Source organism: Gavialis gangeticus, unplaced genomic scaffold (genome assembly GCF_001723915.1).
Source record: "Gavialis gangeticus isolate Ggan-Ray unplaced genomic scaffold, GavGan_comp1, whole genome shotgun sequence".
In the NCBI taxonomy this organism is placed as follows: domain Eukaryota; kingdom Metazoa; phylum Chordata; order Crocodylia; family Gavialidae; genus Gavialis; species Gavialis gangeticus.
In genome coordinates this window covers 45250129-45277252 of record NW_017729024.1, presented here as the reverse complement: position 1 = coordinate 45277252, position 27124 = coordinate 45250129, and the positions used below count along the sequence as shown (strand labels likewise).

Here is a 27124-nt window from a genome sequence, read left to right as displayed (position 1 = left end):
CTGGCCTCTCACCAATTCACCAGCTTCCAGTGGGGTTAGTCCTGATGTTTCCTCTTACGCCCCATCTTTGGTGTAATCAATGATGCCAGCTGATCAGGAGGTGGCTTTCTGGTTTAAGTCATGTGGTGCATCTGATTCCCCACAGGAGTCTTTCCCTTAAAGATAAGTGGGTTTGGATTGAGCCTGGGTTCAATTTAGGCTTGGAGGCCCAAGATAACAACATCTTATATATTTGTCAGCTGAAATTGTATCCCCAGGTGGTGGGAATCTTGTGAGAGCAGCCGTTGTCATGAGATTTCCACTGTGTGCAAGCTGGGGAAAAGAGCCACAGCTCCCAGAGTGATAGGCTCAGGTGCTGTTGATAGAACTAGAATCCAAAGGGCTGGAAAGGACTTCAGTTGCCATCTAGCCCAACCCTTGCACACATGCAGGGTGTGCTCTTCCTAGACCATCCCAGACAGATGCTTATTTATTGTGAGTGAATGAGTAGAAGGCAGGGAAGATTTGTACCTTACAGACTAATCAAAGTGCGTGTGTGTCCTATTAAGTGCTATGTATATAGCACTCTCTCATGATATATAAAGGGCCATGATAATACTGTGCTTAGTCACCATGGAAATCAGGACAGATGAATGCTAAAGTTCATGGTAAAGCATCACTGTCATCTTGGTTGTATGCACGGTTAATGCGGCAAGTCTACAAAAGTCTCTGTGTTTCTTATGCATCTGTCTATTTGCTGCTTCACAGCCCTTTGTTTTTGGATCATCCAAGTATGTTCATGTCCTCAGCTCCTGTTCTGCTCAGGTTCTCTACATCCTCTCTGACAGCCATATGGGCTAAGGAAAGTCTCTAGCAGCTGTGGCAGTACATCCTCACTCATGTGGCTGTAGAGGTACAGGAGGTCCCAGCCTAAGCTGATGCCTAAAAGCAGCCTGGTTTAGTTCTGGGCCTCACAGTCTCCTTGCTCATTCTCTAACCTTTGGGCTGGTGCTGTTTTCTTTCCTGTCTAGTTGTAGGGGGACTTTGTTTACCTACACTATGGGCATGTCTATACGGGACATTTATTGTGGAGTTGCTTAATTAGCTCTCTAGTAAACATCTTGGTGTATACTCACCACAGGGAACTAATAAACTCCACAGCAGGTTAGTACTTGTAAATAAAAGTACAATCCAAGGAGATGAGTTAGACCTAGAATTCTCCAGGGAGCTCTCAGAGGCGGTGTGCTCAAAGGACCTGGTTGTCATGGGCAACCTAAATTTCCCAGACATCTGCTGGGAGGAGCAGTTGGCCAGGTCTGAGGGTTCATGTAAGCTTCTAACCTGCATACAGGACCTGCACCTAACATAGGAGGTAAACATTCCCACTGGGGGAAATGCCTTACTAGACTTGGTGCTGGCCACAAGGGATGACTTGGTGGGAGAACTGTAGGTACAGGGTAACCTAGGGGATAGTGACCACCTACTGATAGAGTTCACTCTCTGGAAAAAGGTGGGAAAGATAACTAGTCGGGCTGAAATGCTAGACTTCAGGAAGGCCAATTTTAACAACCTCGGGAGATTAGTTAGGGAGGGACTGATGGGCAAAAGCATCGGAGAGATGGAAGTCCAAGAAGGGTGGGTGTTTCTTAAGGGACTGATCCTGCAAGCACAGAAAGGAACCATCCCAGTACACATAAAAGGGGGTAAAAGAGCAAAGAAACCCTCTTGGTTGAGCAGGGAAATCCAGGAGATCAAAAGGGGAAAAGAGAGGTCTACAGGCTGTGGAGGCAGGGGGCAGTCGCGAAGGAGGAGTATAATTTATGAAGAAAGCGCAAGGTAACATAGGGCCTTCAAGATGGACTAGGGCAACTGGTAATAGATAGGATGGCCAAAGCAGAGCTCCTAAATGATTTTTTTGCATGTGTGTTTCTGGACAAGGATACAAGCATGCATCCCAATTGGACTTTAGGTAAGCACGAAACAGATACCAACCCACCAACTGTGAGCGCTGACCTAGTAAAGGGGCACTTGGAGGGGTTGGATGTTGTTAAGTTGGCAGGCCCTAATGATCTTCATCCTAGGGTACTTAGGGAATTAGCTGGAGTCATAGCGGAACCACCGGTGTGACTGTTTCAGCACTTGTGGAACTCAGAACAGGTCCCGGAGGACTGGAAAAGGGCCAGTGTGGTCCCTATTTTCAAGAAGGGGAGGAAGGAGGAACCAAGTAACTATAGGCCAGTAGCCTCACCTCTATCCTTGGCAAGACGTTTGAGAAAATTGTTACGAATCACACTTGTGGGGGACCAGCGGGTAAAATAATGTTAAGGGGCAACCAACATGGGTTCATAGCAGGCAGATTCTGCCTGACTAACCTGGTTTCTTTTTACAACCAGGTCACAAAATCTTCAGATGAAGGAACAGAAGTAGATGTTATTTACTTAGATTTTATAAAAGCCTTTGGCACAGTGTCTCACCTAATTCTTATAAATAAACTAAATGGTTGCAATGTAGATTATTACACAGTCCAGCGGTTGGAAAATTGGCTTATGGGACACACCCAGAGAGTGGTGGTGAATGGGTCAGTTTCTACCTGGAGAAATGTGGGCAGCGGAGTCCCCCAAGGCTCTGCCCTGGGACTGGTACTATTCAATATCCTCATTAGTGACTTGGATGAGGGAGTAGAAAGCACTCTGTCCAAATTTGCAAATGACATTAAACTATGGGGGGGAAGGTAAACAAACTAGAGGGCAGGGAGTGAATCCAGACAGGCTTGGACAGGCTGGGGAAGTGGGTGGAACAGAATAGGATGCAGTTTAACAAAGATAAGTGCCATGTGTTGCACCTAGGGAGGAAGAATCATCAACGCACCTATAGCCTGGGAGGTACCGTTCTAAGTAGTACAACTGCGGAAAGGGATCTTGGAGTCATAGTCGACTCCAAAATGAACATGAGTCACCAGTGTGATGAAGTAAGTAGGTGCATCACAAACAGGTCCAGGGAGGTGATACTTCCTCTCTATGTGGCATTGGTCGGGCTGCAGCTGGAGTACTGCATCCAGTTTAGGGTGTTGCACTTCAGGAGGCATGTAGATAGCCTGGCAAGAGTTCAGAGGAGGGCTACCCATCCAGTTAAAGGCCTACAGGAAAAACCCCATGAGGACCGATTGAGGGGCCTGAATCTCTTCAGCCTCCACAAGAGAAGGCTGAGAGGTGGTCTTGTGGCTGTCTACAAACTCACTGGGGGCGACAGCAGGAAATAGGGGATATGATGTCTATCAGGGTGCCCACTGGAGTAACTAGAAACAATGGCCACAAACTTAAGGAGAGTAAATTTAGGTTGGACATCAGGAAAAAATTGTTTACAGTGAGGGTTGCCAAAAGATGAAATACGCTTCTGTATGGAAATCTATTTTGGCCTATAGGAAAAGTAGCAAAAGGGCTGGGAGACCCCCTTGGCTCAATAGGGAGCTCAGGGACCTCTTGAATCTGAAAAGAGAAGCTTATAAGGGTTGGAAGTCGGGAACTACCACTAAGAAGGATTATGCAGCACTTGCCTGCACCTGGAGGGAGCAGACCAGAAAAGCCAAGGTGGAAACTGAACTCAAACTGGCTACGGGAATCAAGGACAATAAAAGGTCCTTCTTCAAATATATGGGAAGCTGGGGAAAAAACAAAAGCAAAATCAGACCCTTGCTGAACCAAACAGGGCAGTTGACAACTGACACCCAGGAAAAAGCTAATCTCCTAACAATTACTTTGCATCAGTTTTCTACCAGCCCAAGTCCTGCCTAACAGGACACAGGACTACCAGGGTAAGGGCAATCATATAGCTATAATTGGTGAAGATCTTGTGAAGAAACATCTTGAGTGGCTGGACATCCTCAAGTCAGCTAGCCCAGATGGAATGCACCCAAAAGTACTGTACCTAAAAGTACTAAAAGAATTGGATGGCATCATAGCATGACCAATGGCAAAGATATTTGAGAACTCATGGTGCTTGGGACCGGTTCCTGAAGATTGGAAGAGGACCAATGTGGTGCCTATCTTCAAGAAAGTAAGGAAGGAAGATCCAGGGAGCTACAGGCCAATCAGTTTGACCTCAATCTCTGGAAAGATCTTGGAAAAAAATGACAAAGAAACTGTCAACAACAGGCTAATGGAAGGCAGTGTTCTGAGAGAGAGCCGACATGGCTTTGTTGCGGGTAGGTCTTGCCTGACCAACCTAATTTCCTTCTATGACCAGGTGATGCATTACCTGGACAAAGGAGAAGAGGCTGATGTCATATATTTAGATTTCAAAAAAGCCTTTGACTTGGTCTCCCATGATGACCTCATGGTAAAATTGGTGAACTGTGGCCTTGACAACCTTATGGTCCAATGGCTGGGGAACTAGCTCTGTGGCTGGACCCACAGAGTGACAGTCAATGGAACCAAGTCAACATGGTGCATGGTGACCAGTGGCATCCCTCAGGCTCAGTACTTGGACCAGTACTCTTTAATATATTAATAAATGATCTGGATTCAGATATCAGAAGCAGATTGGCTAAGTTCATGGACAACACCAAATTATGGGGAAGTGTGGTCACTCTAGAGGACAGGATGGCAATTCAGGCTAACCTGGACAGGCTTGCAAGGTGGGCAGATCAAAACCTGATGACATTCAACACAGAGAAATGCAAGGTGCTACACCTTGGGAGAAAAAACCCACATCATACTTATAGGCTTGGCAGTGCTACATTCACTAGCACCATGAATGATAGAGACTTGGGGGTCATGACTGACCACAAGAGCCACCGATGCAATGCTGCAGCCACCAATGCAATGCTGCAGCCGGCAAAGCAAATAAAACTCTGGGTTGCATCTACCAATGCGTCTCAAGCAAAGCCCAAGAAGTCATCTTCCTGCTTTACTTGGTGTTGGTGAGGCCACAGCTGGAGTACTGCATCAAATTCTGGGCTCCATACATTAGAAAGGATGTGGAAAAGCTTGAAAGAGTCCAGAGGAAAGGCACGCACATAATTAGAGGTCACTAGAACAGGCCTTATGAGGAAAGGCTGAGAGCCATGGGACTCTTCAACCTGGAGAAGCGAAGGCTCAGAGGTGACTTGGTAACAGCCTATAAGTATATAAGGGGTGTGCATCAGGAGCTTGGAGAGCATCTGTTCACCAGGGCACCCCAAGGAAAGACAAGGTCTAATAGTCACAAACTGCTAGAAGACTGTTTTAAATTGGACATAAGGAAAACTTCTTTACCATCTGAATCTCCAGAGTCTGGAATAGACTTCCCCCAAAAGTGGTACAAGCAGCTACTCTGGATACTTTTAAGAAACGCTTGGATGCTTATCCTGCTGGGGTGATCTGACCCTAGCTGACTTCCTGCCCCTTGGACAGGGGGCTGTACCCAATGATCTCCAGCCCTAATGTCTATGAAATCTATGAAACCCTGCAACACTCTTGAATGTGTACAGTGTGACACCAGTAAGCCACATAAAGTAACATTTTCGTCTTGTGTACATGGTAATGGTGTCACGTGTACAAGCGCCCCAAATGACCACAAACATTTACAGTATGATGATTGGAAATGGTTTAAACAAGGATTTTAGGAAATGAAAGGGTTTAGCTCTGTGGAAGTGACCACATGGATGCTATGGGAGTGCCTTGATGTAGGTGATATGAAGATAAAAGCAGAATTTAAAACCAACCCATTATAGTTTAGGGACTGGTAGATTCTCAGTCCAGAATTCTGTATATGGCAAGATAATGAGTGTCTGTAACAGCTATAAATGAAGGCTATAAAACATGGTTTTCCTGTGTGAAGGTTGGTGGAAGTTGGATGCTCTCTATCCTGACTGTACAGCCATCTCCAGAACTGCTTGGGATGGATTTACATAATTCATCACCAGACTTTGTCTCCATTTCATTTTCTTTTCAGTTTGCTATCTTCATACTTTTTCGTAGTTTTAATAAATATTTTTATAAAATATAAATGCCCTCAAAGAGTGCATCTTTGGTTCCTTCCTACCTGCAATCCTGAATCTGTAGTTGAAAAAGACCAGCCTATTCACTCTTCTAGTTTAATGAAAAAACCCTGAAAAGCCTACATAGAAAATGTGTCTTTACTATTTAATATCCCCCGCCCCCATTCTGTGGCTTGACAGCCATGTGGCACTTAGATTTGAAGAAATCCTGACAAATCCCCTCCATAGATGTGCTCTCGGACAAAAGTCTCTCTGCCACCCTTCTGGGGAACTTTCCTTTCTTTCCCCATGTGCCAATTATATTGCACAGAAATGCAGCCAGCTTCCCGCAGCTCATGGCCCATGCCTGAGGTCACCATTACCTAACCATTTTTTGTGCATGACATAATTATTTTTAGTGTCGGTTGGGGATTGTCCCTGGAGGGTATTTCTTCTGCAAGGCAAATGCTGTAGTGTCATGCTAGGCCCTGCCCATAAACACAGAACCAGGTGCTCCAAAAAGTCTTAGAAATGTTGATAACATTTCTTTTTGTAACCGTCATGCAAAACCATTTTTCTCCTGGAATATGTCTTCCTCAGATTGTGACAGGTTACATGCAAAGCTTTGAGGCCTTTTGAGTCCCAGGCCTATAGAACGCAGGAGAAATGTGTGTTCCATTTTAATCAAGCATGAAGGAATTTAAGAACATTCAGGGGGTTAATTTTTGTAACTGATTTCCACTTAAGAAGTTACTTGAGGAACAGACAGATTGGTTTAAATTCTTCACTGCATCCTGAATTTTTAACTCACAACACTTATGCTTCAGTGCTCAATTGGGAGAAGGAGAAACAGGATAGTTTTAAATGCTGTTTAGTCCTGCCCAGCAGGCATTTCAGATGTGTGTGTAAGGGGAAATATTTAAAAATAGCTCATGGGATAAGGACTCACAGTATACTTTATAGACAATAGCAGACGCTTCTTTGCCAACATAGAATACCTGTCATGAAGGCTGCTTTACTTTTGGGTTGGGATTTTCAGTAGTGAGGGTCCCAATTTCTGTTGAAATTCACTGATTGTTGGGTCACCTAACTGCTTAAAGCTGTGCTGAAAGTCTGACTGCTCTTTCTGTGACTAGCTAGCAGTTAGGAACATATGCTATTATTTTCCTTTCCAAACAGAATCTCTTTAACATGTTCATTATATTCTCACTTCTTATTAAACTTAAACTTACTTAGCTCTATCAAAAGGCTTAAGTTAAAATCCTGGTTCTGAACAGCTGTGAAACCTGGGAAAGTTTAGATCCCATTATGAACCTCAATGTGCTCAGTGGAACCATTATAATGATCAACCTGAAGCAAAAACCCCAAGCCTGATGATTTTTTAACTGAGAAAATTCTAATCCTATTCTGGATCAGAACAAAGATTGGGGGCCCACACTAGGAAAAGCCAGACACTGTATTTGTCCACTTAGTTTACTTCTTCCATTTAATCTGTACTTACCTTAAACTTCTAATGGTGACCTCCTTCCAGTTATAGGGAGAAAGATGCTGCTCCTACTCCTTGTGCTCTGCGGAAGAGTCACCATTACATAGATGATACTTTCTAGAAGGTCAGGAGTCAAGGTAATCTAATCTACTAATAGAGGCAGATTGTCAAAATTCTTCTATTTCCACTGGTGTTAAATCATCTTTCCTTTATTACATGGAAACGGTCAAGAAGTACTGAGACTTCGCTGAGTGTGGAGAACCAAAAGATCCATTTGTTTTGATCCTCCTGACAAGACAAATTACCCTGCTTCATCAAGCCAGTTTTAAAATAGCCCAACTAATGGATGTTCAACATTCCCTGTGAGAGTCAATTCCCCAGATCCCATCAACAGAAGATATGCCCTGCTAAAAATTGGAAGATCTCTTCTGCTTAGTTTCATCCTGTTTTTCTTAGCTATATCCCACGTGAAGCACCCTAAATTATTCTTCTTCCTTGGAGTTCACAGTTGTCAAGTATCATATTTCTAACCAAGTCAGAGCTGCCTACCCCTTCCTTTCTTTGCCTGCTTACATATTAAATAAAAAGATTTAAAGCACATATAAGTGGCAAAGTCAAGCTTGCAAAGGCTAGAATTAAGGTTTCTGGGAGCAGTGTTAATTCTCCCCCCTTCCCTTTGTGCATGTGCAATAGGATACATTCTAATTACATGATTGCTCACTGCTTTTTCCAGCAAAGTTCCTGCTGATGTTTAATCTTTCCTTATCATGTTTCTATGCATTTAATCTTTTCTTAGAACTCAGTCTGTGCAGACCCCTAACCATTTCTGCTACTCCTCTCTGAATTTAGTTCAACTTTATCAACTTCTTTCCTATACTGAAGTGCAAAGAAGTAACAGCAGCATTATCTCATCCAGGCTGTCAAGTGAGGAGCTCTTACTTCTCCGATACATGATTCCATGCTTTTCCCATAGCAGAGATGCTTTTTCCCACCCTGTTGCATTCCATATTGACACCTCAGCCTCTACCAGCATTACAACTTTCTGGATATGAAATCTGATCCCTGATGAAGGCAAGATTTCAGCTTAAGTGTTTGCAGCTGCTGGATTTAATCTCAAATTCTGTCTTCTCAAGACTCCTTTATCTTACTTTTTTTTCACTAGTGCTTGCAACACCTCCCAGTTTAATGAACTCTGCTGCTAGTTATGCTCTGTTTGCCTCTTTTGCAAAATCATTAACGAAAACCAAACCAAATGCTTCTTCCATTGCCACTTGACTGGCTGCCTCACACTGACTTAGCATGGCAGTTATGAGTTCTCAGTGAAGTGGCACTGCGCTGCTAGGCATTTTGCAACCTCTTGGCTAGGAACAGATTGAATTTTATTAGATGTTTAGAATTATGGATCCAAAAAAATGACAAAGCCAATAGGGAAATACAGATCACCCAAGCGAAGAACTAACATAAGAGGGGTGGGGGTGAGGAGGGGAATGCAACTAGGTTACAGAAAATACAATGTTAGCCAACTAAGCCTGGGGGTAGGGTTTCGCGAGGCTGAGAGAGAAAGAAGATAGATACACACAAACCTGTACAATGGTCCACAGTGGTGGAGGAAGTAGGTTGACGAAAGTTTCTCAGTCCATATAGTCTCATTGTGGGAGTCCTCTTTGGGTGGAGCGGGGTGGTCCGTTGCTGAAGATTCTTCTCAAAGTGAAGTCCATCAGGTGCAGAGGGGAGTTCAGACAGTCCCCTCTAGGTCCGGTCCAGCGGTGGTTGGTCTGGTGGGGTTGGTGTACAGGTGGTGGCCTGTTATGCGCTCCATGTAGATGTCACGGGACCAGTGGATCGGGTTGGACACTATGAGGCAGCGCAACAGCTTGGCATAGCGGCAGCATGCAGGACGCTCTCGTGGCTGGCATCCCAGGCTCCAAGTGTTACACACAAACCGGTTTAAGTGATCAGAAACTGTTTTAAATCTGTAACAGAACATTAGTTCAGTGCACATAAACCAGTTTCAAAATGGCTGGTTTAAGATAAACCTGGCTGAATGTAGTATCCGACTTAACTGATCTGAGTCAAACAGGTTAATGCAATGTCTGTTCCAGAGTCACAGTTCCATAGTTGGTAGGGTCGGAAAGGACCTGAGCAGATCAAGTCTGACCCCCTGCCATGGGCAGGGAAGAGTACTGGGGTCAAACGACCCCGGCAAGGTGTCTATCTAGCCTCCTCTTAAAGACCCCCAGGGTATGAGTGAGGACCTCTTCCCTTGGAAGTTAGTTCCAGATCCTAGCCGCCCTGACAGTGAAGTAGCGCCTCCTGATATCTAGCCTGAATCTGCTTTCTGTCAGCTTATGGCCATTGTTCCTTGTTACTCCCAGTAGTGCTCGGGGGGAACAGGGACTCTCCCAATGCCTGCTGGTCTCCCTTGGCCAGTTTATAGATGGCCACCAGATCCCCTCTCAGCCTCCTCTTGTGGAGGCTAAACAGGTTCAGATCCCATAGCCTATCTTCATAGGACCTGCCCTGCTGCCCCCTGATCATGCGACTGACCCTCCTTTGGACCCTCTCGATGTTGTCCTCATCCCTCCTGAAGTGCGGTGCCCAGAACTTAAACTCCTTCCTGGTTTAAGTTAAACCACAGTCTCCCAGCATCCCAGATGCTTTGCAGCAGTGGGCTAGGCTGGGCTGTATACTGGAGCAGAGCAGGGTTGGCCCCACCCCTCTCCTTCCTAGCCAGAGCACTGTCACTGCTCAAGCTGGATGAAGAACTACAGCAGCTGCCAGGCTTTCCCCCAGTCCCTCCACCTCCCTGGCTGCTCAAGCAGGGATCCCCCCTCCCACCCCTCTCCCATGGCAGGGACCTGACATCTGGCCATATCCATCCCCCTGCCCCATGCTAGCTACTGCTGAGAGGTGTCTGTGTGGGTCTCCAATTTCAGTGGAACAAAGGGCAGACAGCTAGTGGCTTCCAAATGCAAATGCACCCTGGAGATAAGAAGAGCTTGAAACTAACGAGAGAGATGTTTTCTTTTGCAGGGTGTGATGGGCTGATAAACTTTTTTTCTGACAAGTAACCCAGCTGGTTGCAATCTGTCAGTTTTCAAGAGGGATCAGAGAAAGGTGTTACAAATGACCTGGTTTGCATGTAGTCTGAAGAAGCAGGGAGAGGAAACTGAAAACTCAGTATCATCAACAGCTGCAGGATCTAACACAGTGGTTCCCAGCCTTTTTATGATGCGACCCTAAATTGCCACCAACAGGACCTCCCAGCCTGGCACTGTGGGGGCTGCTGGGAGTGGAGTGTAGTGGTGGCAGCAGCCCGAGGTTTGGGGAGCCATCATTGCCCCCTTCATGCGCGTTCTGCTCTTCCCAGGCTGCATGCAAGTGTGCATGTGCATGTGTGCGGGCCCTTCACAACCCTGCTGAATACCCTCTGTGACCCTGATTTGGGTCGCGCCCTGTGGAACCAATGATCTAGCAACACTCTCTGCCCCTTGAGCAGCAAGTGGGGAAAAGCCTGGGACTGTAGGCAGGGTGGGGGGTTTATACCCCTCCCTAATCAGATCATTCTGCCAGGGCCTGGCCCTGCCCCGCCTCAGCTCTGCCCTGTAGAAGGGAAGGGAGGGCTGCTCTAGTGCCCCATAGCTTCTAACCTGATCCACTGCAGGTATGTACCTGCATTTCTGGAATGAAAAGGGAATGTCTATCCACCTCTAAATCAGTTCAAGTTTTGCAGGTGAGACTAATGTGAAAAGATTGAATCGATTCAAGCTTGGGCTTTTTGAATGTCTGTCCTTAGCCCTTGGGAATAGACATTTGTCCTATTTGGGGAGGGGGAGGGAAAAGGAGGGGGTGTTGAGATGCCCTTTGTTAAGCCTTATTTTGGGTCATGACAGCTGCCCTAGGTCAGATGAACAGAGGCAGGCCTCTATCTGCCACCACCGTGCTCTTGCAAGGGATATTTGTTATGTGGTTGCCTATACTGCTGGAGCACAGGAAGGAATGACTAGTCCTGCCAGCAGCACTTGGTGTTGTGCCAAGAGGCAAGGCTGGGCACAGCTTGCCCCTCCCTGGGTATTACTTAGCTGCCAGGCTACTTCAGGGGGAGGATCCCTTACACCTGTTTTACAGGTTCTGCAACTGCTGGTGGGAAGCAGGTTGTAACCTAGGAGTTCACTCAACCCCAGACTCTGCTGCAAGACACCTCCCTTCAGTATTGTTTAGGGTTTTAGGACCATGTCCTCTTCTCTCCAGTCCCTACCCAGCCCAGCTCCTCTCCGAGGCAGTGAACCCTGTTGATTTAGTGCAGTCATTCCTGTGGTGGCTGTTTTTTCCTTTGCAGATGAAGGGTGCAGTAAATCCACACCCAATTCATTTGAAATCCTGCTTTTCTGGCTCAGATATGAAAGACCACCTGGCCCAGCCTCCCTGGCCCTACTTTGAGCATTCCCATCATTACTGCGTCCCAGCACTGGGTGCATGTGCCTCTTTAAGAATCATTCATGCATTCATTCGTGTTTGTGAGTGCATGACTGATGCTGCGTACACTCTCCTGAGGTACTTGAGGGAGAAGAAATGGTTGCTTTCTACCAGCATGGCTTCATCATCTTGGCTGTGCCCAGGAAGTGTAGCAAGGACAGAAAGATGCTGCACTACAAGCCTATATTCATGGCTGTTAAGTCAGACACAGCTGAAAAGAATTCAGGCCTGTTCCCTTTGCTCATTGAGGGAGCTGCTAAGAAGCCACCTGTCTGAGGAGGACTTCCAGCTGAAATGACCTCCCTGCTGCTAGCTGCAGTGCTTGTTTTTGCCTTGCCTAGTATCTTTCTATGCTTCTCCCTTAGGAGCTCCTCAGGAAGAGACTGGATAAGTTGTTAGGGACTTGAGCCAGCTGGAATGCACTCTGCATCTCTTACTATTCCATAAAAATAGTGACTGGAATTAATCCCCATCATTGCAATTAATATTAAATAGCCTTTTAAAATTCACTCACATTCATTTCCTTTTTTAAGCATTGGATAAAGTCTGAGTTATACCAGAAAAACTGCAGTAGGTGAATGAGATTGTCTTCTCCTAGGCAACATACATGCACAGGGCTAGGTTCTCAGCTAATGTGAGTTAGTGCATCTCCCTTGACATCACCAGAGCTATGCTGATTTCCACCAGCTGGGAATCTGGCCCACAGTGGAGGTACTGTGCCAGATTCCCAGCTGGTACTGTGCCAGATTCCCAGAAACACCTGCAATGTCTGTGAGCTGGGCAGGAAAGTGACTCCTAGCAAAACTATGATTCCAGGGGAGATCTTCATAAAATCAGGGGGGTTTATAAACAGTAGGTCTGCACAGCGCAGTGCAGATACATGATTCCAACTACCTGTAAATTTAGAGGAAATCTATGCCCTGAAGAGCTGAAGTTTTGCTCTGTGGTCTCTGCCCTGTGCATGCATGAGCATGTTGCTATAGTTAATGATTAACTTCCATTTAAACCGATTTGGTGCTTAGGGTAAGGCTGCTCAGACACCACAGTGATGGGCATAGAGTGCAAATGTACATGTTTGGCCACATTGATTCTCATTAACAATCCTGCAAGGTGAGGCTTAAAAGAAAGACCAGCTGATGTGCTTACTGTGAAAAAGCACAGGATGGAGCATGGTTTAATGGACAGAGCACTGGATGGGAACTCAGGACCTCTGAATTCCACTCTTGGCTCAGTCACTGGTCTCCTGGGAAACACTGGATATGTCCCATCACACCTCTGTGCCCCAGTTTTTCCATCTATAAAACAGGGCTGATGACACCTTGTGTTTGATATCTTGTGCTGGAAAACTCTACATAAGAACTCAGTGGTATTACATATTTGCAGCCAAAAATGTTAGGACTAGGAATGCTTCCCCATGATCAGCTGATGTGCTAGATACAATTAAGCATTAGCTGTATTGCTGCAGCTCACACAGCCATGGCCTCTGCTGCATGAAAAAAGCTGCAAATAAAAAAGTAGGCTCCTAGCTTGCACATTTGCAAAGGAAAACTTGAAAACATGAGCTGTGTTAACTGATGTGGTCTGAGCCTACAGACAGCCTGAAGCACCTGCTGAGAGGGTGACCTGCCTCCCCCCATCCCCTCTCCCCCCATGTTTCTCTAGGAGGTAAGTCCATGGGTTTCCCCACTTGTGCTGCTGTGAATGAAGGACAGTGAGCTGGCCCAGCTACTGCCCGTCTGCAGATACTTCCCAGCTGTTGAGATTGGGGGCTGAGGGCAGTCCCTTGACATTCCAGGGGGACAGAAGATTGCTGCTGTTTCTGGCATTGGAAGGAGAAGCCAGCCCCCTGCTACCTCCTGGAAAGGGATTCCTGCCATGACTACTCCAAGGGATGGCTCAGAGTGCCTTAGCCCATTCTTTACTCGGAATAAAATCCTAGCCTGTGATAAGAGATGATGTATGTACTTCAGGGCCTAGTCCTGCTCCTGATGAAGGTAACAGCAGCAGGAGCAGGCCCTCCAGGGCTTATGTCAGGTGGCACTTCACTATGGAAACATGAACAAGGAAGTGGGGCACTGACCAAAGAACAAGGAACTGCAGTAAGAACACCAGGTACAAAAGAGCACATTTACTTTGTATTAGGAGTTGGTAAAGGGGATGGTGCCTCCAGCACATGGTAGAGGAAGAGCCAGAGGAAAATGGCAGTGCAATGAGTGAGCAGATGTCCTGGATGCATGAGCGTGAAAAATAAATGGGACAGCATAGAAGCTCATCTAAGAGGCAGCGATTTACTTTTACATATGTTTTGTGGACAAGCAAGACACAGGAAAGAACCATGTTCCAGAGAGAAAGTTATGAAAGAGTTAAAATACTTGGGGGAGCCACCACTGAGGACAGAATCCACCTCTGGGACCCAGAGCAGAAATGGTGACCCCCTCTCCCTCCACTTCAATGTGGAAACGGTGTGTGTAGGGCTCTGGGGGGAGGGCAGTCATACCATTCAGTAATAATAATACATAACTCCTGTCTCTCCATTTCTAGCTCTAGAGTTCAAGGCCCCTTACAGGAGAAGATAAGGAAATAGTCCTGGAGACAAAGAGGTGATGTGGTATGCCTAGTGTCACTCAAGAAGCTGGTGGCACAGGCAGGAATAGACTCCTCTGGCCTACGGTTTGGGACCCCATGAGGAGACTGTACCTCAACCCATACAGAAAACAAGAGAGCAGAAAAACATGCTTCAAAGCTTCATGTACACACAAAATGTTGAAACTGCACCCCACTGCCCCCCAAATCCAGGGAAACTAAGCAAGTGGTCAGTACTGCGTGGGTGGGGCAGGGGATATTTCCTATAAAGAAAAAGTAACATTTATAGGATTGCTGCAAGAGTCACTTCACTGTCCACTCCTGGAGATGCAGAACACAGAGTATTGCTTCCAACAAGCCCAGGCAGTTCTAATGAAAAATGAGTCTCCGGTGCCTGGCACAGACTACAGCAGGGGGAAACAGCAAGAGAGTGAGAGTGAATGGAAGATGAGAGGATAATGGAAATGTAGGCCTGAGTTCCAGGAGAGATGACAACCTGTAAACATTGGAGTAAATCAGATAAGAAAAGAACAAAATACTCAGCTGAATGAGGAGAGAGACAATTGGAAAGAATTAACAGTGATGCTGCCTGTACCTTATCCAGAATGCTGAAGCCATGGCTTCCTGAGGGATCTTGGTGCTGGAAAAGCACTGTATGTTACTATCCAGCAGGAAAGCAGCCTCAGCACAGAAAAATGACAGGTTTGGTGACAACCTGGCCCATTCAGAGACAAACCTGTAGTGGAGACTGTATCCTCATGCTCAGCTGACACCAAACAGCCTCCATTCTAAATGCGACTGGATGCTACTGGTATGGTAACAATATGCCATTCCTAAAACTAATGACTCATGATGGTGGTAATAATCCCTGGCATGCCTGAAAAGTACCTTGAGTTGCCAAAAGCTCAAGGATCCAAGTTTGACTCCGATTTCTGCTTTATTTCAAGGAAAGAAGTGGCTGAGACATGAGGTAGGACTGACTGGAAGAGTTGAACTTGCTTCTGTTTTTCTTATGTGGCCTGTAAAGAGACTCATACCAAGTGGAGCTTCTGGCTCTAACCACTTCCTTCTGTAGGCTGTGCCCAATTTTCCTCACAGCACATGAACAGGCAGCATCTGTGGGTACTACAAAAAACATACCTTCCCTTCTTGGGAAGGAAGTAGGTTTTTTGTTTTTGTTTGTTTTTCTACAGGCAAGGTCAATCTTGTCCATCAAATGTCACATGGATAATCACCTCAGTCCTTGCTGAGTGCTATGAGTCAAATACCCTTTCAATGAGTAATACGGTTTTCAAAGGCTCAAGGGGGTCCAACTGTCTTTTATGTCTTTAAAAATCTCTACTTAGAATGGAGCTTGCACTGAAAGTTTTTCCATTGCTGATTTCAACAGTAGTAGAGTAAATAATCCCAGTTGGTTACATGACTATTCAGTGAGGTCCTACACATGATGGAAGGATCTGACACAAAGTAAAGACACATTTGTATCTCCATGCCTAGGTATTATGCTGTCATTGTCCTGAAATTCAAGGGGTTGGAAGCACTGCTGAGAAAAATACTATGTTGCTGCTCTTCTCAGTGGTCATGCCAGTTGCTAAGGATAGGGTTACAGTGCATTTTTCATTATGGACTGGGATTTATAAAACAGTACAAGAGACCTTAGGCTCCCACTGCCATTTGAATGGGGTTCTGAATGCCTTTGAAAAGTTCAGCCTTGACACATAGTAAAAGCAGACAGGATAAACATTTGGGCATACTAGATTTGCCACAGGCAGTGCATGAGTAAATGTTGACTTTGATATAGACTTTGCCCTCCATAAAGCAGTCAGTGACATGCATTGGACTTTTTTCTCTACGGCTGTCTCTTATCCCGATGGCTTTGACCATGGCAATGTAGTTATTCATGACTCCCCAAGTTGGGTAAGTGTAATGCTTGGCACCTAGGTTTTGAACTGCAAACCTCCTGGGAACGTCCAGACTAGTGGGCATGTGCCTATTGTGGTGTCTCAAAGCAGTTTGAGATGTCGCAAGTGGCACGCTAAGAATTCAAATATAATAAAAGCCTTAGTCTGTCTGTCTGTAATGCTCCGGGCCAATTGCACATGCGCCACTGAGAGGAAACAAACCGATTGGCTGTGAGGGCCTGAAGAATTAAATCGACAGAGGGGGTGAGAGCCACTGCGCTGCCTCCCCCCCACCAACAGCCATCAGGGAGGGGAAGAAAGTGGGGAAGGGTAGAGGGAGGGAAGGGAGCAGGAAGGGGATTTCCAGTGGTAGTACCTCCCTGCTGCACCCCTTCCCACTGCCATGCCCCACCCCATTGCCCGGCCCCCAAAAAAGGCCAGCAGAGAGGTGGAGGTGGTGGGGAGGGAGGAGAAGGGGAAGTAGGGAGGATAATGCCTGCCACTGGGTGTTGGTGATTCCCCACCTCATGCAAGCTCCCCTCCCCCACTTCCTGGGAGCCAGCAGCAGTGCAGGGTAGTGGCAGGGGGTGCATGGGGCTGGACAGGGGGGGCATTTGCCATGGAAGCAGGAGGCCGCTACAATCTTGGGAGGCCCCACTAGCTGAGCCAGGTTTCAGAATGTAGGTTCTCCTGCTTGGGCAGTTGGCATTTCACTCCATGCCTGTGGGCAAGTGCCGCACAGGGGACTGAGGTGGAGGGTCCAGGCCCTGCAGCCACCTATGCATAACTGCAATTTCCCTGCTGGGATGCTGCGTTGGTGGGGCTGGGGCTAGGGCCAGGGCCAGGGCCAGGCTGAGTGGGTGTGCTGGTTGGTGTGGCACACCTGGTCCCCTCAGGTGCTAGTAGTCTAGGCTTGGGAGCTGGGCCCTTGCCCTTCCCACCCCCAGCTGTGGAGGAGGCTGAAGAGGAGCCCTTCCCAATGCCCTTGGTCCCTGATGGTGGGGAAAGGGGCTTGGGAACCCCTCTGGGAGGGGCCTGGCCCAGGGAGACCCCCTGGCCCTGCTGGCTCCCTGCCAGTCTCGCCTGCCCCTGCAGCAGAGGTCTGAGGCTTCCCCACCCCGGTGGAGGTTGTTTGGACTCTGCCTCCAGGGTGGGGGCTGCAGGGGCATGCATCCTTCTGGGGGCTTGCCTGGGATCTGCCCCCATAGCGGGGGCTACAGGAAGCTCTGTAGGGGCATCTACCCCCACCCCCAGAACGTTCCTGCCCTACTATTGCTTCACGAGGGAAATGAAGATGACCAAAATATACAGTGGCCTGGTGAATCTAATAGGGGCAGGCTGGGGTTGTGGGGGAAGTGGGCAGGAGGGGAAAGGGGGCTGAAACTCAGAGGTACAGCCCCACAGGAAAAAAAAACCCTAGGAGGACTATGCTTGGGGAATGGGTGGGGGACCCACACACGAGGGGTGGGGAGACATGAGCTGGCTTAGCCACACAACAAACACTAGGGCAGGGGGAGTGGACCACAGGACTTACCACACAAGGGCAAAAACACACAGGGAAGGCTGCTGAGGCAGATGTAAAAGATGAGAGGGGCTTTGTTTGTTGCAGATCAGTCTGGGAGCCCCTCAGGCCTCCAGCCAGGCACTCAGCAGCAGAATACGCTGGGAAAACAAAGCAGGATCAGATGCAGTGGGGCAGCTGTGAGGAAGTGCAGGAGCAATCAGTCAGTTGGGGAGTAATCCAGTGCAGGTGTGGTGTTGAGTGGTGCAGCAGGGAATCTCCCTCTTCCTTGAGAGGGGGCAGCAGCGGGAGCGGAAGCAACCATCTAGTTCAGCCACTCAGGTGGTGCTTCAGGTGAAAGCAGAGGTGAAGGTGGCCTAGCCTGCTAAGGCAGCTGTGGCAGGTAGGTATCTTTAGGCTCTGGCAGTGATGCTGGAGGAGGGCCCCAGAGGCAGTATAGGCTCCCTCCCCAGGCTGTCCCCCAACCATGACTTGGTGGTGGGCTGGGCAGCAGGCTAGAACAGGGTGCAAAAGCTGGGGTGTGGTGCAGTACAGTGGACCCCTCCCTGAGGGGGGACAGTGGCATGCAGCAGACGACCCCCTCGCGGGGGGGCGGGGGGGGGGAAGGGGAGCAGCAAGAGCAGCAGCAGCCCAAGGCAGGAGGGGGTGTGGCCAACTTCCTCCCAGAATCTGCTGAGTACAAGTAGCCCTGAGCTGCTGGCCTGGGCAGCTTTTAATACTGCTGGAGCCAGCATAGGTGCTTGCCCTAGCCTTCAACTCCCTATGGCTGCAGATCCAGGAGGAGCTGGGCAGGGTCAGTTTGCCCCAGGTGGCACACCAAAGTTCATGATCAGGGACATGTGCTGAGGCACAAATCTCCAGCACAGATGCATGCCACTGCTATTTGAGTTGCTGCAAGCGCACATGCCTGCATGTGTGGACATGCCCTCTGGATCTGAATGTGGCCCATTCATGTGTAATGTAAGCCTAACCCAAGGAGCTCTTTTAAAAAGAGCTGCTGATTGCATCTTTAGCTTAGGTTGGATTTATCTACTGCATCCTTTGTGAGTGATTATCAATTATTTAATCTTTTCCTTCCTTGAGTGGAGATACACTTTCCTTATTATCCCAGACTTCGGCATTGAATCAGAAAGCGCATGGAGGCACAAAAGGAACCAGAACTTGTGGTAGAGGTGATTATATTGTATTAGACCAACTAGATTTTTGCAAAAAAATAAATAAAAAATTGCAAGCACCTTTCTTCAGGCATAAGAGAAAAGATTGTAAGTTCTCCCAGGTAGAAATGAAAGTTCGTATTTCATAGAAGAGTTCAAGGTGTGGTAAAATCTCCTGTTTGGCACAGTTCATTTTATGCAGGTTAGGCTCAGAGAAAAGTTGGAATAGTCTTTTTACCTCTTTGTAAAAAGTTGTTTGGTAGAGAGCAGGATGTAGTTATATTTCCTTCTGGTTATGATGTTTCATATTTCACAGAAGAGTAAAAAGTTAGAATGCTTTTCTGGGCAGGAATTTCTTATGTGGGGAGGAATTTCTATGTTCCATCATTTTACTTTTCTGTGAAATATGAAACATTATAACCAGAAGGAAATATGACTACATTCTGCTTGCCACCAAACAATTTCAAGGTAAATTGACTATTCCAACTTTTCTCTAGCCTAATCTGCATAAAATGAACTGTGCCAAGCAGGAGATTTTACCACACCTTTAACTTTCCTATGAAATATGAACTTTCATATTTACCTGGGAGAACTTTTACAGGCTTTTCTCCTATGCCTGAAGAAGGGTGCTTGTGCTCAAAGGCCTGTAATTAACGATTTTTTTTTTTTTTTTTTGCAAAAATCTAGTTCGTCTAATAAAAGATACCACTTCTACCATGAGTTCTGATTCCTTTGGCCTCTAGACCAATATGGCTACGACCTGAATACCTAGAGACACAAAAAGCTTTTAAGCAGGCATTAAGAAACACATGCAGTTCCACTTACAGGTGCAACTTTATTTACAGTGTAAAGTGCATCACACAGAACATGTCTGAAATTCACAACAAGCAGTGACATAAATGACAATACAATATATGCAAAAAAAGGTTGCTCCTTTCTGACTACAATACTGTATATATCAAAATATCATTAACAGCATTAACTAGAACAGCCTCTACTTTCAGCCACTCTGCCCTGCCAGCAGTGCTGCTTATCAAATGGCTTGTCTGGGCTGGTCCTTGAAGCTCATTTCTTTGTTCTCCCATGTCAATCTGGAAGTGCATGAACTTCTAGAGCCAAAAGCAGGTCATGTGGCTGTAACGCTTTTTTTGAACAGTCTCCTGCCAACTCAAAGTGCCTTCCTAAGTACCACTGTTCTGCTCCAAAGAGAGTGCAAGGGCAAGACAGAGTCAGGGCATCACAAGGAAAGAAAGTGCACACACTATATAAGCACAGTAGAAAAGGTACTGTTTGGTTTTAAGAGACAAGAACAATATATATATATATATATATAAAAGATAGTTTTGATTTCTCTACCAACACATCCCAGAACCTGAAAAGTTTCTGGGCAGCTTACTGCAAACGGGTCTTATGGAATATTAAGCCCTCATTTATGTATTGTGCGCAACAGCAAAGACTCTGGGGAATATAACACCTATAGAGGGTAGTGTTTAATCCTAGTAACGTATGTTGCTCATGGAGAGCTGCTTCCCACTTGCTAGTGAGAACAGCTCACAGATTCAGGTTGCTGTACTGTTGTTTGAGGACTACAGTTTAGTATAATTAGTTCTGAAATATCACAAGCTGATAAATGATTAAATCAATGTTGTGAATGAGGCCAACTGTCATGGGGGGGCAGTCACAGTGCAGTTTTCACAGCCTAGCTAAGCTTGATTGTGGAAGACATTTTTTTTTAATTCTTCTTCTGATTTCTTTTCACGGCATACAGATTGCTACAATCTCAATGGAAATCTCTCACATGGCTGCTGCACGTGCGTGCTGAAGGGTCTAAGCAAAGCTACGATGTGCATTACAATCAAAATTGGAAACACTGATTCCATTTTAGAAAAATGTCCTCCTGTACTTGCCCTGTTATTATGTTTTCTAATTGATAGCTTGTAGTTTTACAGGCTCCAATCATTATTTCTCCCTCTATAGTTGGCACCACAGTAATTAGATAATATTCAATATTTACTTTTCACTGGTACCAAGGATAGGTGCATATATATGATTATCATCTCCCAAACATTTTTTATTTTGTTCCCCTTGGCATGCTCATGACAGGAACTTAAACAGAAAGGATGAGAAGGGTGCAGAGTGCCCACAGAGGGCTAAAAGGATAAATAAGCACTAAGGTTGCACGAGATAAACTACTGGCACCATCTTCAGTCCTAATGCTGACTCCTAATCATTTTATATCATTACATGAGTCTTTTGAGCCTGGAGAGGTGGCCTTTCAAGGACAGAGCATTAAGTCTCTAATGAAACTCTTGTGTAGCAAATCCTTTCATACTTCAGACTTTTTCTAAGTAATGCTAACAGTAAACATTCTCACCCATGCACACATACAACTGGCCCCCTGCTTTTAACTTAGCTATAGGTGAGTCTCACTGTGTGCATCTACACATGCAGTTAGCACATAGCAATGAACTCTGGCCCATTTGCCACTGGAGTTTATTACTCCTTGGTGGCATGTTTGCATGTGTGCCCAGGACCACAGCACATTGGGCTGGGGTGGACCAGCCCCAGCTGGCAGGGGGCCTGGAGCTGTTTCAACCCAGCTCAACCCTTGTGCCCTATCAGCATCTACATGTGCATGGTGGCACACTAAATAACACTGTCATAGGACAGTACTTGTACTAACCTACGGCCATGTTTATTAGTTTACTACGGCCTAATAGGGCCACACATGTAAACACAGACTTTACTGCAGAGCTAATTAGGCAAGTCTGCAGTAAAAGTCTTGTGTAGATGCACCCAGTGTGTTGGGTCCTCATCAGTTGCCAGGGGGACGATTACTGACACTTTGCCTGCCTCCTTCATTCTGAGCTACACTATGTTCTTTCACCTACTGTTTGCTTTATACCATTTTCACCAGTGAACCTATGGTAAAATTAACAACTATACTCCCCCGTTAAAACATTTTCAAAGAAAGTGAATTCTAGGTGGTAAGAATTACAGGACCTGACCCTCTCCGTGCGTATGATAAGAGTCTGACACTGCCATAGCTCCACTGATTTTAGTGGAATTACTCCTTGTTTACATCAATGTGAGCAAGATCAGAATTAGGCCCAAAGGGATTATTATATTATGCTTCACAGCTCAGTTAGCTCATGGTAACTATTATTTCCAATCTAATCTATGAATTACAGTACGGCTTTGGCAAACAGTACCTAGAATTGTAACATCCTCTTTACTCTTGATTAGAAGTAAAGTGTATTTTGATTAACAATTTGTATTCAAGAAATTGGGATGCACAAATTGTACACAAGCCACTTCTGCAGTGGACAGAAGATGCTGTACTTACTGGGGGTGGGGCTTTATGTGTGTGTAGCAGCATATAGTTTACATACTTTTGGATATGAAAAAATAAAATATAAAACGGGGAGAGAAAGGAAGCACTGAATTTGATTTACAATGCATTGTGTTCCAAGGTCTAGTGGCTCTGGTGAAGACATTTTCTTCATGTAAATCAGCTGCTCTGCTGTTAAAAGGAATAGAATCCAGCTTTTCTTTTCCTGTGGTGACAGAAAAACAAAATAAAATCAGGGCTGCATAACATAAAGAGGGAGCCCAACAGCATGAGGCACATCAAAAAGACCTCTGAAAGCAGATGTGATTAGAATTAGGTGGTGTGGCAGAAGCACATTGGAGACTGACATCTGGCACCACGATGCAAATTGTAGATTGTTGGTAAGTGGCTTGAAGAAAAATCCTGATAGTCCTGAACCCTGATAAAAGCTTCTGGGCCTGCCTGCACATCCCTTTAGAATCACTGTTCCCAGCTGCCTTGCCACTACTAACCTCCTCTCCATTGCTTTCTACTCCTGCTTGCACATCTGACCACAGCCTTTTAAAACTTAAGCAATGGTTCTGATCCTGCTATGAGCTACACAGTGGGCACATCTACACGTGCATTAAATTTAGTACCTTCAGCGTAACATACTAAATAAATTTGCATTAGGCTGCCCTAATATGCAGTAGTGAAAGTGCATCCCTTTTTAGTGGCGCATAATGTGCTGTAGCCTATTTTACTGAGCATTGGCATAATACACAGGTTATGATGTGATGCTTAAATGCATAGTAAAATAGGCTACTGCACATTAAAGCGCATGTGTAGACCCCCCCCCCCGTAATGAACATGTGCATCTGCATGGAGCACATGGCAGGGTAGAGGCCAAATTCTGGGACTAATGAGACGAGAGTCAAATAAAATAAATCCTGTTAAACTTTCCTTGTGCCTTTGTCTGTGATTATCACTTGTTGGCCAAATCTAATTAAGAACAAGTCTTTGTGCACAGACCTCATGCTAGCATTGATAGAAGTTCCATGCACAAGTTCTAGAAGGCCTGGGCCATTAAGGCTATATAAGCTCACTGGGCCATGACCCTGTCTTCTCTGAAAGTGTTTGTAACCCTTGATAAATAAGAACAGTAGTTCAGTTTGGTGACAGGTGAACCTTAAAGGGTTAAAGTTCTGATTTGGCTCAGTTAAATTCCATCAAGTTAGTCTGTGAAAGCAAAGCTTATCCTTAATTTCTTTGGTTCTGCAAAACCAAGCTGAAACTATTGTGACAAAACTGTGTCTTGGGATTTGTTTCAACTTTTCTGTTTCATGGCCTGAGTAGAAATGGGTCACAAGATCAGCCTCTTGTGAGGGTTTAGAATTTACAGCTCTGGACTGAGAAAGAAGCTGAGTGTAAAGGTGGGCGAAAACAGGGAATTGACACAAGAGAGAAAGGACAGCCAGTAATTCAATCATTTAAGACCTTCCAAAATCAGTCAAATGTGGTCATGATTCTAAAACAGCTATTTCTTGGAGGTGCACCAATGTTTATATTAGCTGAAGATCTGGCCTAGTATGCCCATGTTGGGAATAAAAACCCTTTAACCCTGATCAATATCTTTCTGGGGCTAACACTTTGGATGGAATTGGAGTGCGTCTCCAAGACCAACAGTGATCACTGCATAAGGATTTCCAGGGAGGACAGTCTTTAGCCATTTGTTGAGGGCAGGGGAGATGCTCACGTAATGGCAACAGACTTACCATTTCTGGGGAAAACAGCCACTGATACAAATTTTTAAAAATGGTTTAATTATTTACTGAAATAGTACAGTTCTATATCAGGGGTTTGGCAAACTTTTTTGGGCAGAGTGTCAAAAACACTTGCAACCTTAATTTTGTAAGACATTGATGTGCCAGGTGCAGACAGTGGGGGAGCCATGAGGGGCTTGATCCTTGTTTTGGCAGAGTAGCTCCAGCCCCTTCCCCAAGCTGTGCGTGCCAAGCAGAATGACTTCATGTGCTACACTGTGGCACCTGTGCCAGGGTTTGCCTACTCCTGTTCTATATTTTGCCAACATACAGAATGAATATGAATCTGTTCATTAGGGGCCTGTATGGGCTCCAGTATTGACATTTCTTCTATTTATGTTTTTTAATGGGCTTTGTTTATATTTCAAGAAATCATACATGAGAACACACAGAATGCATTTTTCTCATGACATTTTACTGCATGGACGATGACAATATCATCTAAAATCCAGCTAACATCTTGCTGCAGGCCCATAAATGGCTCTTTGATGGTAATGAGAAATAAAAATACCCTTGCCAAAATATTGGATTTTCTCCAACAGAATCCAAATGCACAGCTTCATTATTTATCTTTGAAGTGCAACACAGATATCTTACAGGGAACTGTGGTGAAACTCCCTGATATGAAACTTTACACCATACTAAGCAAGGCAGTGATCTGAACAAAAACAGTGCTAAAACCAGCCCTGGCAGCATGCTGTGCTGGTTCCTGAGAAAGTGGGCATAGGCATAACATCTGGTTCCACACCCTCTGGGCTGATGGAAGTCAGCACTATGGTAGATCTGACAAAAGCACCCCATTGTCACGCGATTCAAACGCTAGGGAAGCTGGAACCGGCACAGGCTGTGCACTATGGATATACGTAAAAATACTGTTACTGTTATTATTTCAAATGCATAGCACCTCAGAGCCTAAACCATGAACCTGGATCCCACTGTGATATGCACTATTTAAATACAGAACAAAGCGATGTTTCTGGCTCCAGAAAAGCTTACAATCTAAACAAAATAGACATTAAAGCCAACCCAGAAAACAAAGAGGAGCAAATCCAAGCAACAGCCTTCATGTCAACTCTCATGCCATGAACCCTGAGTCTCCGACCCCTCTACATGACTCAGGATGGTGCTTTCTAACAACCTCAGGTTGGTGGAGAGCATGCTGTTCACAGGTCTTGACTGACCTGCCACCAAAAATGGGAAGGTGTTAATCTCCAGAGAGGATCCTGATGTAGCTTCCCTTTCCATTTAGTGATTATTCCCTTTCCATTTAGATAAACTGTAACTTAAGAGCCAAGCCTGGCATGGAGGACAACTGAGCAGCACTTACCTGGAGCAGTCATGTCCAGTCCAGGATGAGGGACAATGGCACCGATTTGGTCGTATACATTTCCCACCATTCAAACATGGATTCTGGCAAACAGCTGCATTCAAATATACATGTATTGTTACTAATGGACTCATGATCCTCCAAGAAGATTACAACAGATTTCAGCCGGAAGATGAAGCTGTATTTGGACGAACCTACATTTAGCCTTAGTTGTTTTTAAGCTATGCCTGTATCATTTCCTTAAATTTCCTCTTCCCAAAACCACAATGTTAAAAAAGGCAGATCTGAAAAAATGTTTCTACATATGGCAGCTGGGACAAAGTAAGCTCAGAAGCAGGTCTTTGCAAAATGGGAATCAAGCTGTTTTACTATTTTGCTACCTAAGGAGGTGCAAGCAGCATGAATCATTAAATGCAATATTTCAGGTTGGTTTGGAAATCATGTGTTACTGCTCCATGCTGTGGGAAGTGAAGTGGAATGCAAACAGAAGCAGTAGGAGGACTTAAAAGTAGAACATCCAGGAAATCAATACAAGGCCTCATCTTCTGAAAGAAATCCCGCATGTCTGTTTGTGAGGAATGGAAAGCAAACAGTATCTGTACTGAGTTTAGAAATGCAGAGACCTGGTATCAGCGGAAGACTGGAAAAACAGATGAAAAGGAGAAAGCTAAGGCACAAGAGAATATTTAGTAGCTCCCAGATGACAAGAAGTGATACTGGATAAAGCAGCCACTGAATATAGAGACTGAGAGGAAACTGAATGAAAATAACTCCCTGAAAAGCTGAGCAGCAAAACTGGATTACCTAGGGTAGGGATGACCAGCCTGCAGCATACCTGCCAGAAGTAGCATGTGCAACCTCTGTGTGTAGCATGTGGCAGACCAGGGTGGGGATAGACAGTACAGTTGCAGATAGAGCAGCAGACTTGGCAAGGGAAGGGGATGAGAATAGCATAACACTTGGGATAGTGCAGGGCTAATTTGTGGTACACCTGCCAAAAAGTTGGCCCTCAGTGACACTGGGTATTTCAAACAGCAAAAAAACCCCTAGTTTTGTTGGCAAAGAAGCAAAGGGACAGCACAAAACAGCTCTACTTGCTCTCCTGTGCCAGTCAAATAGACCTGAGGCATCCAAAGTCAAAAAGAGACAGAGGCCCAAATCTTCCTGTCAGCACTGAGTGAAATATGATTAGGACAGTCTGGGAGACAAAAACCTATAAACTCTAATAAGCTTCATCAATTTGGTGGCATAGGGCAGCTAAAAAATTGATGTCTCCTAACCAGGTGATGCAGTCTCAAAAAGGAAAATTACCTCATAACAAATCAGATACCTGGTCATAGTTTCATAGTTTCTAGGGTCAGAAGGGACCTGAGTAGATCGTCTAGTCTGACCCCCTGCCATGGCAGGAAAGAGTACTGGGATCAAACGACCCCAGCAAGGTGTTCATCTAACCTCCTCTTAAAGACCCCCAGGGTAGGAGCCAGCACCACTTCTCTTGGAAGTTGGTTCCAGATCCTAGCCGCCCTGACCGTGAAGTAGCGCCTCCTGATATCTAGCCTGAATCTACCCTCTGCCAGCTTGTGACCGTTATTCCTGGTCACTCCTGG

General features: G+C 45.7%; 1 protein-coding gene across 1 annotated transcript in view; it reads right to left on the bottom strand.

Annotated features, from left to right (window-relative positions):
- Positions 1-22292: 22292 nt before the first annotated feature.
- Positions 22293-27124, bottom strand: part of SVEP1 (sushi, von Willebrand factor type A, EGF and pentraxin domain containing 1) — a gene marked incomplete at its 5' end in the record, with an annotated part of 254483 nt that continues 249651 nt past the window's right edge. Inside the window, 2 exons of the mRNA XM_019518196.1 lie at positions 22293-22614; positions 25518-25611. Of these exons, the coding sequence (XP_019373741.1) occupies positions 22584-22614; positions 25518-25611 (125 nt within the window). The remainder of the gene's footprint in view (positions 22615-25517; positions 25612-27124) is intronic.